This window comes from Portunus trituberculatus, chromosome 12, assembly GCF_017591435.1.
Source record: "Portunus trituberculatus isolate SZX2019 chromosome 12, ASM1759143v1, whole genome shotgun sequence".
Lineage (NCBI taxonomy): Eukaryota > Metazoa > Arthropoda > Malacostraca > Decapoda > Portunidae > Portunus > Portunus trituberculatus.
In genome coordinates this window covers 4,005,539-4,018,949 of record NC_059266.1, presented here as the reverse complement: position 1 = coordinate 4,018,949, position 13,411 = coordinate 4,005,539, and the positions used below count along the sequence as shown (strand labels likewise).

Here is a 13,411-nt window from a genome sequence, read left to right as displayed (position 1 = left end):
ACACACACACACACACACACACACACACACACACACACACACACACACACACGTCAACGTTCTGCTTTCTATTTTCTTATTATTTTTCAGTGAGAGGTTTGGAAGCTTATGGATCAAAGCTTAGCATGATATTGCATTCTGTTTGGCATGTAGGCGCTAAATGTCACTTTCTTGTATTCATAGTGGAGTTCGATGTATATTTAAATGATTCTCCGGTGGTGGTGGTGGTGGTGGTGGTGGTGGTGGTGATGATGATGATGATGAAGTGGAGGAAAAGGAAGAGGAGGGGATTAAGTATATAAATAGTGTGTGTGTGTGTGTGTGTGAGAGAGAGAGAGAGAGAGAGAGAGAGAGAGAGAGAGAGAGAGAGAGAGAGAGAGAGAGAGAGAGAGAGAGAGAGAGAGAGAGAGAATACGGTCGGATTTTCTTTTTTTATTTCATGTAGTCGATGAAAAAAAAAGATATTCGCAGATCCAGCTTTGTTTAACAGCATTTCACAGGATTTTAATTTGGCAGCACGTGGAAGTATTATCCTCTTATATGCTTCCATGCGAGAGAGAGAGAGAGAGAGAGAGAGAGAGAGAGAGAGAGAGAGAGAGAGAGAGAGAGAGAGAGAGAGAGAGAAAGACCTGTATATGTGGCAGTACCTGTATAAAATATATCCACATTTATCATCTCAATCCATGGATTTGTATAATCTTAAAGGTTCCTGTTGACTTTCCGCTAACAACCTTATTACTGAGTCTATTTCAGTCACCCACCACTCTATTTGAGAACCAATTTATTCCCATCCACTTTTAAAACCCAACTTTAATAAGGTTAAACCCTTTATTCCTCGTCCTCTCCTAGCTATCAGAGAGAGAGAGAGAGAGAGAGAGAGAGAGAGAGAGAGAGAGAGAGAGAGTTTATTGCCTTCAACATTAATTACTAAAGTATTTATTCGTATATAGATACACTGGCATAATCTGTCGAACCTAAACCCTATAACAGAAATCGTACACCATTTGCATATGATACAGTATTACAGGAAAAACTTCTCATTTAGGAAACATTTCTTCATTATATACTAAAATAGAATACACTAATTATGACTCATTGAAATACCACATTGTCTAGAAAAAAATAAAACAATAACTGAGGTCCAATATCAAAGAGAGAAAGAAAGAAACTAATAAATAATGAAGGAATATCGAATGTGGAAGTGACAATGATGAGACGGCGAAATAAATAACAGACAGGGAGAAATAGAAACAAAAGACAGGTATGCCATTAAAGGAAAGAGATAGAGAGATAACCACAACACTGGATAATCAGGTGAGGACGCGTATTGGTGGTGTGGTAACTGGTAACCGGCATACGCGACTGTCACGCTGAATAATGGAGAGAGAGAGAGAGAGAGAGAGAGAGAGAGAGAGAGAGAGAGAGAGAGAGAGAGAGAGAGAGAGAGACTTTTGCTGTCTATAATTAATTTTAGCTTCACTTTTGTCTTATAAATTGCTTTCATGGTTTTCTTTTAATGTATTATGTTGTAGCAGCCGTCTCTCTCTCTCTCTCTCTCTCTCTCTCTCTCTCTCTCTCTCTCTCTCTCTCTCTCTCTCACTTTTATAGTTTAATTCAGCTTCTTTTAGAGAGAGAGAGAGAGAGAGAGAGAGAGAGAGAGAGAGAGAGAGAGAGAGAGAGAGAGAGAGAGAGAGAGAGAGAGAGAGAGAACGGCGCACAATTCAGGATAAAAGATCTAAGATATAACTGGTAATATTGATAAGCCTCGCACACCAATAATATTATCTGGGTCTCCCCCTTAATGGTTAGGTAACCCCCTCCCCTCCGGCCATCCCTCCCTCCTCCAATGATGGGTGAGTGGGAGGTGGAGGTGGGAAGGCGGTGAAAATCTGTCTACATCTATTCCTTATTACCATTATTGATAGCCGTTTGTGTGATGATAGTCTCTCTCTCTCTCTCTCTCTCTCTCTCTCTCTCTCTCTCTGGATCTGTTTGTCTATCTCTATCTTGTTCTTTTCTTGTTGTTCTTGCTTTTGTACTTGTTCTTGTTCTACTACTGCTGTTATTACTCTGTGCTTTTACTTTACCCTTCAGTAGTAGTAGTGCTGATAGTAGTAGTAGTAGTAGTAGTAGTAGTAGTAGTAGTAGTAATAATAGTAGTAGTAGTAGTGGTAGTAATAGCTGTATTAGTAGTAGTGGTAGTAATAGCAGTAGTAGTAGCAGTAGTAGTAGTAGTAGTAGTAGTAGTAGTAAATAGTAGTAGTATTATTATTATTATTATTATTATTATTATTATTAGTAGTAGTAGTAGTAGTAGTAGTAGTAGTTGTTGTTGTTGTTGTAGTTGTAATTGGTTTTCTTCTGCTCTTTTCCTCCTCCTCCATTTTCCAGTTGTTATCATTGAGTGCGTGCTTCGTGTGTCTTCATTATTCACGTAACGTGGCTGAGGTTGTGGGTGAGTTGTGGGGACGGTGTGCGTAGGTATGTCTCGGTGCGTGTGGCGTGTTGTGTAATTAGGATGCGTGAAGGAGTGTCTTGTGGTATTTATGATATGTGTATACTGGTTCGGGTGTATAGTGTTGTGTCAATTGGTAGAGCTTTGTGGCTATTGCTCTTCTTTTATTTTCGTGACTCTCTCTCTCTCTCTCTCTCTCTCTCTCTCTCTCTCTCTCTCTCTCTCTCTCTCTCTCTTTCCATGCATATAAAACATTCCATAACTTATTTCTCTCGTCCATCACCTGTGTCTTCCCTGTCCACGGAGAGTAACTCCCTTCCATCTAGGCTCCTCCTCTTCCCCTCTCCCACTTTCCATCCTTCCCTTCCCTGACGCCCCACTCTCTCCCTCAACGAGCCTTTCTTTCCCATTGTTTATTTAAAAGACATGACACAACCGCGGCTCACTCTCACTCCGTCACTCCTCACCGCCTGACATGCTTCGCTTCCTCCTCATTTGGGCAGGTGAGGCGGAGTGGCTCTTCCTATACCTGTTCTTGAGTCTTGTTTGATTCAGGCTTTGTATTAACTTTTAGTCTTTCAATGTTTATTTTGGCGCTACATTCCATAATTATAAGACACTGTGGGATGTTTTACTTTGCTTTGGTTGTTATGCTGGCAACAGATTGGTAAGTGTGTTCTTTATCTTTTCCTTTCTTTCTTTCACATTGTTGTTTTTTTTGCAGTGATTTCGTGCTATGGTGTTGGTGTTGTGACTGTTGTACATCCTCGTGGGAAGACTGAATATGCCTGTTTGTTTTTTTCTCTTCCTTTTTTTTTTTTTTCCAGGCCAGTGTTTTTGAAACTCTCTCCTCTCTCTCTTTGAATGAACTTTTTTGTTTTTCTTTTCACTCTCCACAATAATTATAGGCAGGTTTTTCATGAATGTTTTCCTTATTGACAGTGAAGAAACCTTGTTGACCTGTTCATGGAATAATGAAAAACCTCTTGAAAACTTAAAGGTAGTCGTGATATGGAAGCTACATAGATGCTTGAGAATGTGTTCCATTGCATCTTTCTTGGAATCAGATGGGCTGCGTTGCTTCTCAACACTGACTGATTTACTCAATGTGAAGCTTTACCAACTCGGTTATTAACTTGAATCAGGTCTCGTAATCAGGTTTCGTATCAGTGTACACATGTATTCGCTTTTTCTTCTGTGTCTTTTCAGCATGACCGTGAAAACATTATGGTGGGTTGGTAGTAATAGCAACCTTAATTTTTCTTAATTTTCTTAACATAACTATGTAACAAGACCGAATAGTGATAATGGGTAATGCCTTTTTTTCTCTCTTACTTAACATTGTTACAAAACAAAGAACTTAATAGTGATAACGATTTTTTTTGTCTTATTTTCTAACATATGATGGAATTTAAGTTGAACAATGGCAATGATTAACATATTTTCCTCCCGTGTCATTACTATGGAAGAGACTAATAGTGTGTATTGATAATGGCTACTCTTTGCGTCCCTAACATAAACATGAAAGTTGTCGGTGATAATGGCTTGTATTTTTTTCTTTTTTTCAACATAAGAACGAAAAAAATATTGCCAACGAGCAGTGATAATAAATAAAGCCTCATTGAAACGGGTCTAGTTTAAGTGCCGCCAGTGCTGGCTACAAGTTCATTTTAACTGACAAGTAAGTGCTGACGCTTGCATAGTAACGTGAAAGTATTTGCAACCAGTAGCCATCAAGAAGTCCAGCGACAAAGAATTAGTGATTGATGCTGCAATTGTTGTTCTCGCAAAAAAGAATTAAAAGTAATTGTGAAAAAGAAGATTAAGAAACTGTTACATTTCGTAGGAAGGCGTCAGCTCTATTAAACAATGACAGTTGAGGATAGTAAACGTCATCCAGTCTTGCTCCACTTTTCTTTGATTTTCCGATATTCTTCAGTTCTTGTCTATACACGTTCTTTATAGCCTTAATTTTCTTCCTCAATAAATCAATATTGAAAACTTGAAGGCCTTCCTTGATCAAAGCTTCGGATAGCTTATATTCATAGCCATGTCATGCTTGTTTCTATTCAGCGTGCCTTATATCTAACAGACATTCATATTCCTCGTCTTTCCAAAAACTTAAACACTTCTTCTGCACTCCGCTTTTTGCACATGTTTGCGTCTGCAAGTTGATGTTTACACAGGGACAGTTGTGGCCGCTAGTGGGTCAGGTGCCTTAAAAAATCGTCCGTGTTGTTTAAATATGTTATACTCGTGTTCAGCTAGATATGTGAACTTTAAGAGTTTTGTGCGCCTTGTTAGGATGACGACTTTTAAATTTACTTTTTTCTATTTCAAGATGTTACTAAGTTTTGTTACTATTGGCGGTTTCGATTTTTTAAGTGCTCTCTGTTTCTGATGAATCAGATTTGTGGACTAAAGAATTTTTTTTTTTTTTTTGCATCGGGTGTATATTTTGACACTTTTTGATTATTCTAAAATATCTTTAGCACAAGTTAGTGAGGTAATGGTTTTATGTCGTCAGTATTAGTTAAGATGAATGCCCTTTCAGAATTAATTAGGTATTCCAGTTTAGCTTCATGTTTTCTAGGGATCAGTTTTGAAATGGAAGTGGTTACGTATATATGACCTCATCAAGAGCCACGGCTTGAGCTGGGCCAAGGCAAGCCGAGTTCATCCGAGGCGGGAGTGGGTTGGCTGAAGGGTAGCCACGGGGAACAGCGGATGTCTCCAAACACAAATAGCCTGCTGCCTGTAACCTGTTTATGTGTATACACAGAGTGGTCAAGCAGTGTGTTGTGTTGATGAAGCAGTTCCTGATAGTGTGCTCCCTAATGTCCACTTGTTTAGCAGGCCGGAGCGACGCAGAGTTGGCGGAAGGATGGCCACGGGGAGCCGGGAGTGTCCCCCAAACACAAGTAGTCTGTTAATATGTGTATAAAGAGTGGTCCATCAGTGTGTTGTGTTGTTGATGCAGTTCCTGGCAATGTGTTCCCTAACGTCCTCTTGTTTGATGGTGTGTGTGTGTGTGTGTGTGTGTGTGTGTGTGTGTGTTGTATTGTGTGTGTGTGTGTGTGTGTGTGTGTGTGTGTGTGTGTGTGTGTGTGTGTGTGTGTGTGTGTGTGTGTGTTTATTTCACCTGTATTAATCAAGATTGTGTAATTAGGAATTATATTTACCTCTGATCTTGGTCTAAAAAAACAATACATAGAGGCTAGAAATAAGGCAAACAGGATACTAGAATAAATTTTTAGGAGTGTTAAAAGCAGAAGTCCCGTAGTAATAATACAGTTAAATTTTGCATTGGTCAGACCGCATCTTGCTGTACAGTTCTGGTTCCTACATTATAGGAAGAATATAGGTCTATTAGAATCATTGCAAAGGAGAATGACTTAATGGATACAGGAGATGACGGATGTTCACTACTAAGCGAGATTGAAGATACTGAAATTGCATTTCTTAGAGGCATGTAGGTAAGAAGGGGATCTGATAGAAGTATCTAAGTGATAGAGGGTTATAACATAGAACACATAAGCAGTTTTTAGGATCAGTGGCTAGGGTAGAACCAGAAGTAATGGTTTTCAAGCTTGAGAAATTTAGATTTAAGAAAGAAATGGGAAGGAACTGGTTCTTAAAGAATGGTCGATGAATGGCACGGCCTCAGTAATCAGATATTTACGGATGAGGGTGATGGGTGGAATTAGGTAGGTATGTTCATCCAGGGATTGCCTCGAGTAGGCCTGGCGGCCTCTTGCAGCTTCCTCATTTCCTTGTGTTCATATGTTCTAGTCCGAAGAGTCTGCTACACGTGTCGGAACAGAAGACGATACGTACTATTATAAAAATAAGAAAATATATTTTGATGATCTTTTTCAATAAACAAAATTTGGACACATAGTAATGAATCGATATTAAGGAGGAAAAAAAGAAATAACATTGTTTACCTGCCTTGCCAATATGAACCGAGCGTTGGTTACACCTGACATTCGCTGCAAATATGTCAGCATATAAATATAAATGTTATAATAAGAAATGTTGCAATTAGTCATGACCAGTAATTGATGTAAAAGAATTGACTTTTCGAATATATATTAAAGTTTTGGTATATCTATATTGGTATATTTAACGTTGTGTGGAAAACTGGTGAAAAAAGGCTAATGACAATCGTTGCTGCTGGTGACAGGTAAAAGTTCTGCACAAAATATGGTAGACTAAGGCTGAACAAGCAGACAGAACAATATAAATTAAAACGAGTTATACCACACCTTAAAGTTGGTTTGTTCGTTTGTTTGCTTCTCTGCTTGCTTGTCGTTGTTAATATGTGTTCTGGTTTTATTTCATATTTTTCCTCCTGCCAAAAGTTACCCGCATTACGAAATTATTTTGCGTGAAAGTTAAACTCCACGATATTTCATCAACATTCAGAAAAGTTGTAATCATTGCCCTTATTTTTCATGAGGCCTTCATGTGACAGTTGTTATAAATCATTGTATTTGTCACAAGTACCTATTTACATATCTACACTATATCTATTTATATATCAATGTTTACATCTCTCTCTCTCTCTCTCTCTCTCTCTCTCTCTCTCTCTCTCTCTCTCTCTCTCTCTCTCTCTCTCTCTCTCTCTCTCTCTCTCTCTCTCTATATATATATATATATATATATATATATATATATATATATATATATATATATATATATATATATATATATATATATATATATATATATATATATATATATATATATATATATATCAGATACTATTCTTTTTTTTATTTCGTTGCAAGATACTTTGTTTTTCCTTATTTGTGTTTTTTGGGGGCGGGGGTGGCGGGTGTAGGGCTGTAAGAAGGGATATTTTTCGGGCGCGATGATTGGGAAACTGCAGCCTGTTATGGTGTCAGTGCTGCACGCTCCTCACTGAAACATTATCTAATAACAGTGTTTATTTGTTTATTTATTTATTTATTTATCTATTTATTTATTTATTGTTTAACTCACGAGCTATCAGGCAGGGAGTGGTAAATACTTGCCTTCCAATAAATTTCTTGGTCTCGAATAATGAATCATAGCCTACCAGGAGATCGGTGGGTCGTTTCTGCCTGTCTGCTGTCTGTCTGCTAGTTCGACACATGCTGACACTAACGCCAGTCTGGACAGGAATATTTTTCACTGACTGGCCAGCCTTGAACAATCATATCGCTACTACTTATTCTCTCTACTTTTTACTCTTCTGGTCATGAGGAAAACACAATAACGGTTAATTGTCACGGAAATACAGGAAAAAATGCCCAGGTTAACGAGGGAAGACGTGGCAATGTACAGTAACGGAGAAAAACGCCAAAACGAGCAACTGGCCTGTGTGTATCGTGTTGCTTAACAGCATCGGTTACCAATAAGTAAAACAACTGAAAAGAAACTTGAAATGGATATGACTATAGAAAAAAAAAATAAATAGACGAGTTGAAAAAAGTAAGGTGAAATAAAGACCATCACCAAAAGGAGGTAACAAACTTTTCACTTTGAAATAAAATAAAGAATATAAGGATCAGAGAAGTAAAAGATGAAAATATTGAAAAGAAGAATAAAAAAAATCAACAGAAAGAAAACAAATTGTGTATCTGAAATTTTATTTTTATCACCATCACCACCATCAGTATCACCATCATTATCATTATTCACCCCCCATTATCCTTCAAATCCTAATGCATTCTGTCTCTCTCATCTTTTCTTCACTTGGTGCCATCTGATAACGAGCAGGTTCTTCTTTATAAATGACTTAATGAGATTTCCACTCGGATTCTCACCTTCCGGAATGAGCCGCCCCTGATGCTTCTCCTCGGCCTTATCTCCACGGGAAAAGAGTGCATGGAGACGGTCTCTGCACTTTGTCGACTGAGAGAGAGAGAGAGAGAGAGAGAGAGAGAGAGAGAGAGAGAGAGAGAGAGAGAGAGAGAGAGCGTTGGAAATTACACAGGCACTTATAGCGATACGTTGCATTAAACAGGAGGGTATAACCACTCAATACTTGTTCTAATTTTCTTTTACTGTGTACTGTGTCAGGATGTGTTACGTGACAGTGAGTAATGTAGGAAGAGTTCTCCATCCTGGTATACGATTATCTTATTAACAATTCAGACCATTTCTTTTATCCCCTCCGCTGGTAAACTGAAACTGTTCTTGTATGTGTATTTCTTACCTCATAAGACTTACATTTTCAAAAGAAGAGTAATAAGATACTTTTGGAACTAAAAAATAACATATGCTCACAGCTGGACCTCTACTTCGATTTTTAACAAAAGTGAAATCTGTCATCCTTTTTTAATGACAGTTGACATTGGCTAACACCGCCTCTGACGTGTATCAATGGCCTGCCTTCTTCCCCCCCACCATCCACACAAGGCACACAACCCCTCGCTCCGCTCTACCTCCTCTATCAACCCCTCTTACCGTCCCCCACCCCTGCTCTCTCTCTCTCTCTCTCTCTTAGCTTGCACGTTCAGGACAGTATAACACACACACACACACACACACACACACACACACACACACACACACACACACACACACGGCCTGGTAGCTCAGTGGTTAGAGCGCTGGCTTCACAAGCCAGATGACCGGGGTTCGATTCCCCGGCCGGGTGGAGATATTTGGGTGTGTCTCCTTTCACGTGTAGCCCCTGTTCACCTAGCAGTGAGTAGGTACGGGATGTAAATCGAAGAGTTGTGACCTTGTTGTCCCGGTGTGTGGTGTGTGCCTGGTCTCAGGCCTATCCGAAGATCGGAAACAATGAGCTCTGAGCTCGTTCCGTAGGGTAACGTCTGGCTGTCTCGTCAGAGACTGCAGCAGATCAAACAGTGAAAAAAAAAAGGGCAGTTACCATTTGTGGGAATCTAGTGGTAACACCACATCATCACACGATACCACACGACACCATCACCACTTCTGCCACCACCACCACACCACCACACACACCAACACCACCACACGCAAACACCACCACCACACCACCACAGCACTACCATCAACATCACTACTACAACACTACCATACCAATACTATCACCACAGTACTACGAGACACCACCACACCACGCAATCACCACACACCATCACATACAACACCAGACACCACCACACACTACAACATCACACCACACTACCACCACCACCCCTACCACCACTACCACCACTACCTCCTCCACCTCCACCACCACCACCACCACACACAAACACCAGACACCTCCACACTATACAACCATCAAACACCACCACGTACAACCACCAGACACTACTACACACCACAACATCACACCACACTGCCACCACTACCGCACGCCATACCATATGACGCAACACCAGAACACACCACACCAAGGCATCCTTGGCGCCCTGCAACAAAAGAAGTTACCTTCGTAACAATATTATGTAACTTGAAATTTTATTGCTAACATAATCAAATGAAAAAAAAAAGTCTTCTGCCAGGACAGTGATGCAAGTTTTTTAATCATATTTCTAACTTAATTCAGAAATGTATAATTTGTAGCAACCTACTGTGGCCTCCCAAAATTTTGGCCATGGCCCTCTGGGCCTCTGGTTGAGCATCACTGACCTAAGCCAACAACGGACGGAGATGAAGAAAGAAACGTAACACTGTTGATTGTTGTATTGTTTCATGTTGCTGGATGTTGCTGTGTTGGTGAACATTTGACGCGTAATGCCGTAATGGTAATTACTGAATTTTGAGAGAATATATCAAAGTTCTTTTTATTTTGCAGTTGGTAAAAGTTGTGTAGGGCTAAATATCCGGAGATAAGTTTGATGTACGTCATTTTAATGAACCAAAGCAAAAAAAAAAGTTAACGATATTAATTCCATTTGATTATCTGACACTAAGTGTACAACACTGCTTAGACAATCTCTTTTGTTCATGATTACATTTTCTTTGCTGTTACCAATCATACTGCCTGTTACAAACACAAAAATATTCTCTAATCCATACCCCAACGCAGATACATACATTCTCCCCAAACACCATAAATCCATCAGAATATTTACAACTGTAAAAGACGCCGAGCAGCAGCAGCGTGTGTGTTTACCCGCCGTCATTTGTTATTGTTGGCTTGGCAGCGCAGCCATGGCTGGATACATCAAAGGGGAAAATGATTCACGTGTCATAAAAAGTCCCACGAAATAACAGCACTCTCAGTACATCAACATTATGCAAGGGTGTTCTGGTACGTTAACTCTCTCTCTCTCTCTCTCTCTCTCTCTCTCTCTGGGTGCAGGAGTGGTAGTGGCGGCGGCGGTGAAGGTGCTGGTGCTGCAGGAGGACGGGGTGATGACCAATCAGTCGTGGGCACAGAGCTCCGTCACCACCACGCCTTCGCCCTCCGCCTCCGCCTGCATCAGATTCAAGGTTTTCTTTTTCCGCCCTCTCACCCACGTGTTCTCCCTCACATCGAAGGAACAAAGCAGGGAGATTAACGGAGGTGTGTGTGTGTGTGTGTGTGTGTGTGTGTGTGTGTGTGTGTGTGTGTGTGTGTGTGTGTGTGTGTGTGTGTGTGTGTGTGTGTGTGTGTGTGTATGCTCGCGCGAGCCTGAGTGCGTGCGTGAGTGCATGTGTGTGCGTGTGTGCATGGGATGAAATATTTTGTAAGAATAGAAGTAATAGCAGGTATCTTTGAATTACGAACATGCTATACAAGTTTTGTTTTTATCTTTCTCTTCTTCTTCTTCTTCTTCTTCTTCTTCTTCTTCTTCTTCTTCTTCTTCTTCTTCTTCTTCTTCTTCTTCTCCTCCTCGTTCTCCTCCTCCTCGCGGCAGAGATCTTCGTGGACTACGTGCGGCCCATCGTGTCCGCCGCCTTCTACTTCCTGGGCATCTCGCAGCCGCTGCAGGTGCTCACGTGGTACCACTACTGCCTCACCTACAACCACACGGCGGCGCAGATCTCCGCCTACCTGGACGGTGACCTGCAGGGCGTCATCTCCAGGAACACGTCCAGGTAGTGTGTGTGTGTGTGTGTGTGTGTGTGTGTGTGTGTGTGTGTGTGTGTGGCGTATTGTATAGGAAACAGTACCTGTCTCAGGGACGCCAAGCTAACCTTGGAGGTTGACAGTTAACGTGTCGCCCGACAGGTGGTTCTCCGAGGCCACGCTGGTGCTGGGCCAGTACAGCCTCGAGTACCTGAGCAGCTACACGGAACGGCGCAGCTTCAGCGGACAGCTGACGCACGCCGGGGTGTGGGGCCGCACCCTGACGGGCTCAGAAGTGGCTCAGATGGCGGACTGCGGTCCCTTCCCTCCCGGCGTCTCCATCAGTTTGGATCAAGAGTGGATCCTCAACAACGCCTCTTTCGTTGACCTGCCGGAGGCAGAAATCTGCGAGAAGAAGACCAAGTCCAGTTACGTCAAATTCATGGCGATGCCATATGAGGCGGCACGTGTGGCGTGTGCTGGCCTTGGGGGACACCTACCCGTGCCTGACAGCCTGCAGCACGCCCTTGAAATTATCGACGTGATGAGCAAGCCACCCGTAGTGAAAATCATGTGGGTTGGAGCTACAGACCATTTACAGGAAGGTGTGTACGTGAAGGCCCACAACGAGGAGGTGATGGAGTGGTTCAAATGGGGTAGTAATGATCCCAACGGCCTGCAGTGGCAGAACTGTCTAGTGATGGAGCCAGACTTTCTGCACGATTACCCATGTCACGTGAATCGCGAAGCGCTGTGTTTCCTTGCGGAACAAAGAGAGTGGACGCTGAAGGGTCCGTGTGAGGAGGACACCGCCAACTACAAGTACAGCCTGACACACCCGGACAAGGGCCAGCTCGTGTTCCGCGGCTACTACCAGTACGAGATCGCGGAGGAGGGGGAGGCGTGGTTGTGGAAGAACGTGATCACGGACACGGTTATCGCGCGCCTGTCCTTCGCGGAGGCGCGGTGGCCCATGGGTCGCCGGAACTGGACCATGGAGAGCGAGGTGTGCGAGAAGAAGGGCGTGCAGGTGTTGCAGCTGAGCTCGTGCACGGGAGAGGAGTACACGTGCAGGGACGGCTCGTGCATCCCGCGACTGCAGCGCTGCGACCGCCGCCCGGACTGCCACGACGAGAGCGACGAGCAGGAGTGCCAGCTGGTGCGGCGCCCAGCCGGCTACCACCACACCCTACCGCCACCCAGCACCGTGGCAGGTGAGTGGCGCCACTAGGCCAGGCCGCGGCTACCACCACACCCTACCGCCGCCCAGCACCGTGGCAGATGAGTGGCGCCATTAGGCCAGGCCGCGGCTACTACCACACCCTACCGCTGCCCAGCACCGTGGCAGGTGAGTGGCGCCACCAGGCCAGGCCGTGGCTACCACCACACCCTGCCGCCGCCCAGCACCGTGGCAGGTGAGTGGCGCTACTAGGTCAGGCCGCTGCCACCACAACACGGTGCCGCCGTCAAGCACCGTGGCAAGTGAGTAGCGCCAGCAGGCCAGACCGCGGCTGACACTGCACTGTACTGCCGCCGAGCACCGTGGCAGGTGAGTAGCCGCCAGACACGGACAGGCAAAGCAGGGAATGCTTCTCCCTGCGGCCAGTGGCGGAGAGAGAGAGAGAGAGAGAGAGAGAGAGAGAGAGAGAGAGAGAGAGAGAGAGAGAGAGAGAGAGAGAGAGAGAGTGTGAGTGGGTGGGCGAGAAGCGAAGCCTAAAAGGGATGAGGGAAAGCGGTTTAAAATCAGAAACGATAATGGTTTTCAGTTTGGCTGGAATCCTGAATTTCCATCAAGGTAAGTTGTTCTGTCGGAGATTAACAGAAAGGAGCCTTGTAAAACCTACTTTTTCAGTATTTAATGTTTCGTATTTATTTTTATTTATTTTTTCTAATCATTCACACTGATGTGCGATTATATGACATTCCTAAGTTGAACGACCATGTTAGTCCTGCTTGAATAGTATTCACCTTTC

The 13,411-nt window shown here is 43.0% G+C and overlaps 1 protein-coding gene across 1 annotated transcript in view; it reads left to right on the top strand.

The window, feature by feature from the left end:
* LOC123502754 overlaps positions 1-13,411 on the top strand; it is a 34,359-nt gene that overhangs the window by 16,146 nt on the left and 4,802 nt on the right. Inside the window, 3 exon segments of the mRNA XM_045251997.1 lie at positions 10,749-10,952; positions 11,287-11,467; positions 11,601-12,652. Coding sequence (XP_045107932.1) covers positions 10,749-10,952; positions 11,287-11,467; positions 11,601-12,652 — 1,437 coding nt within the window.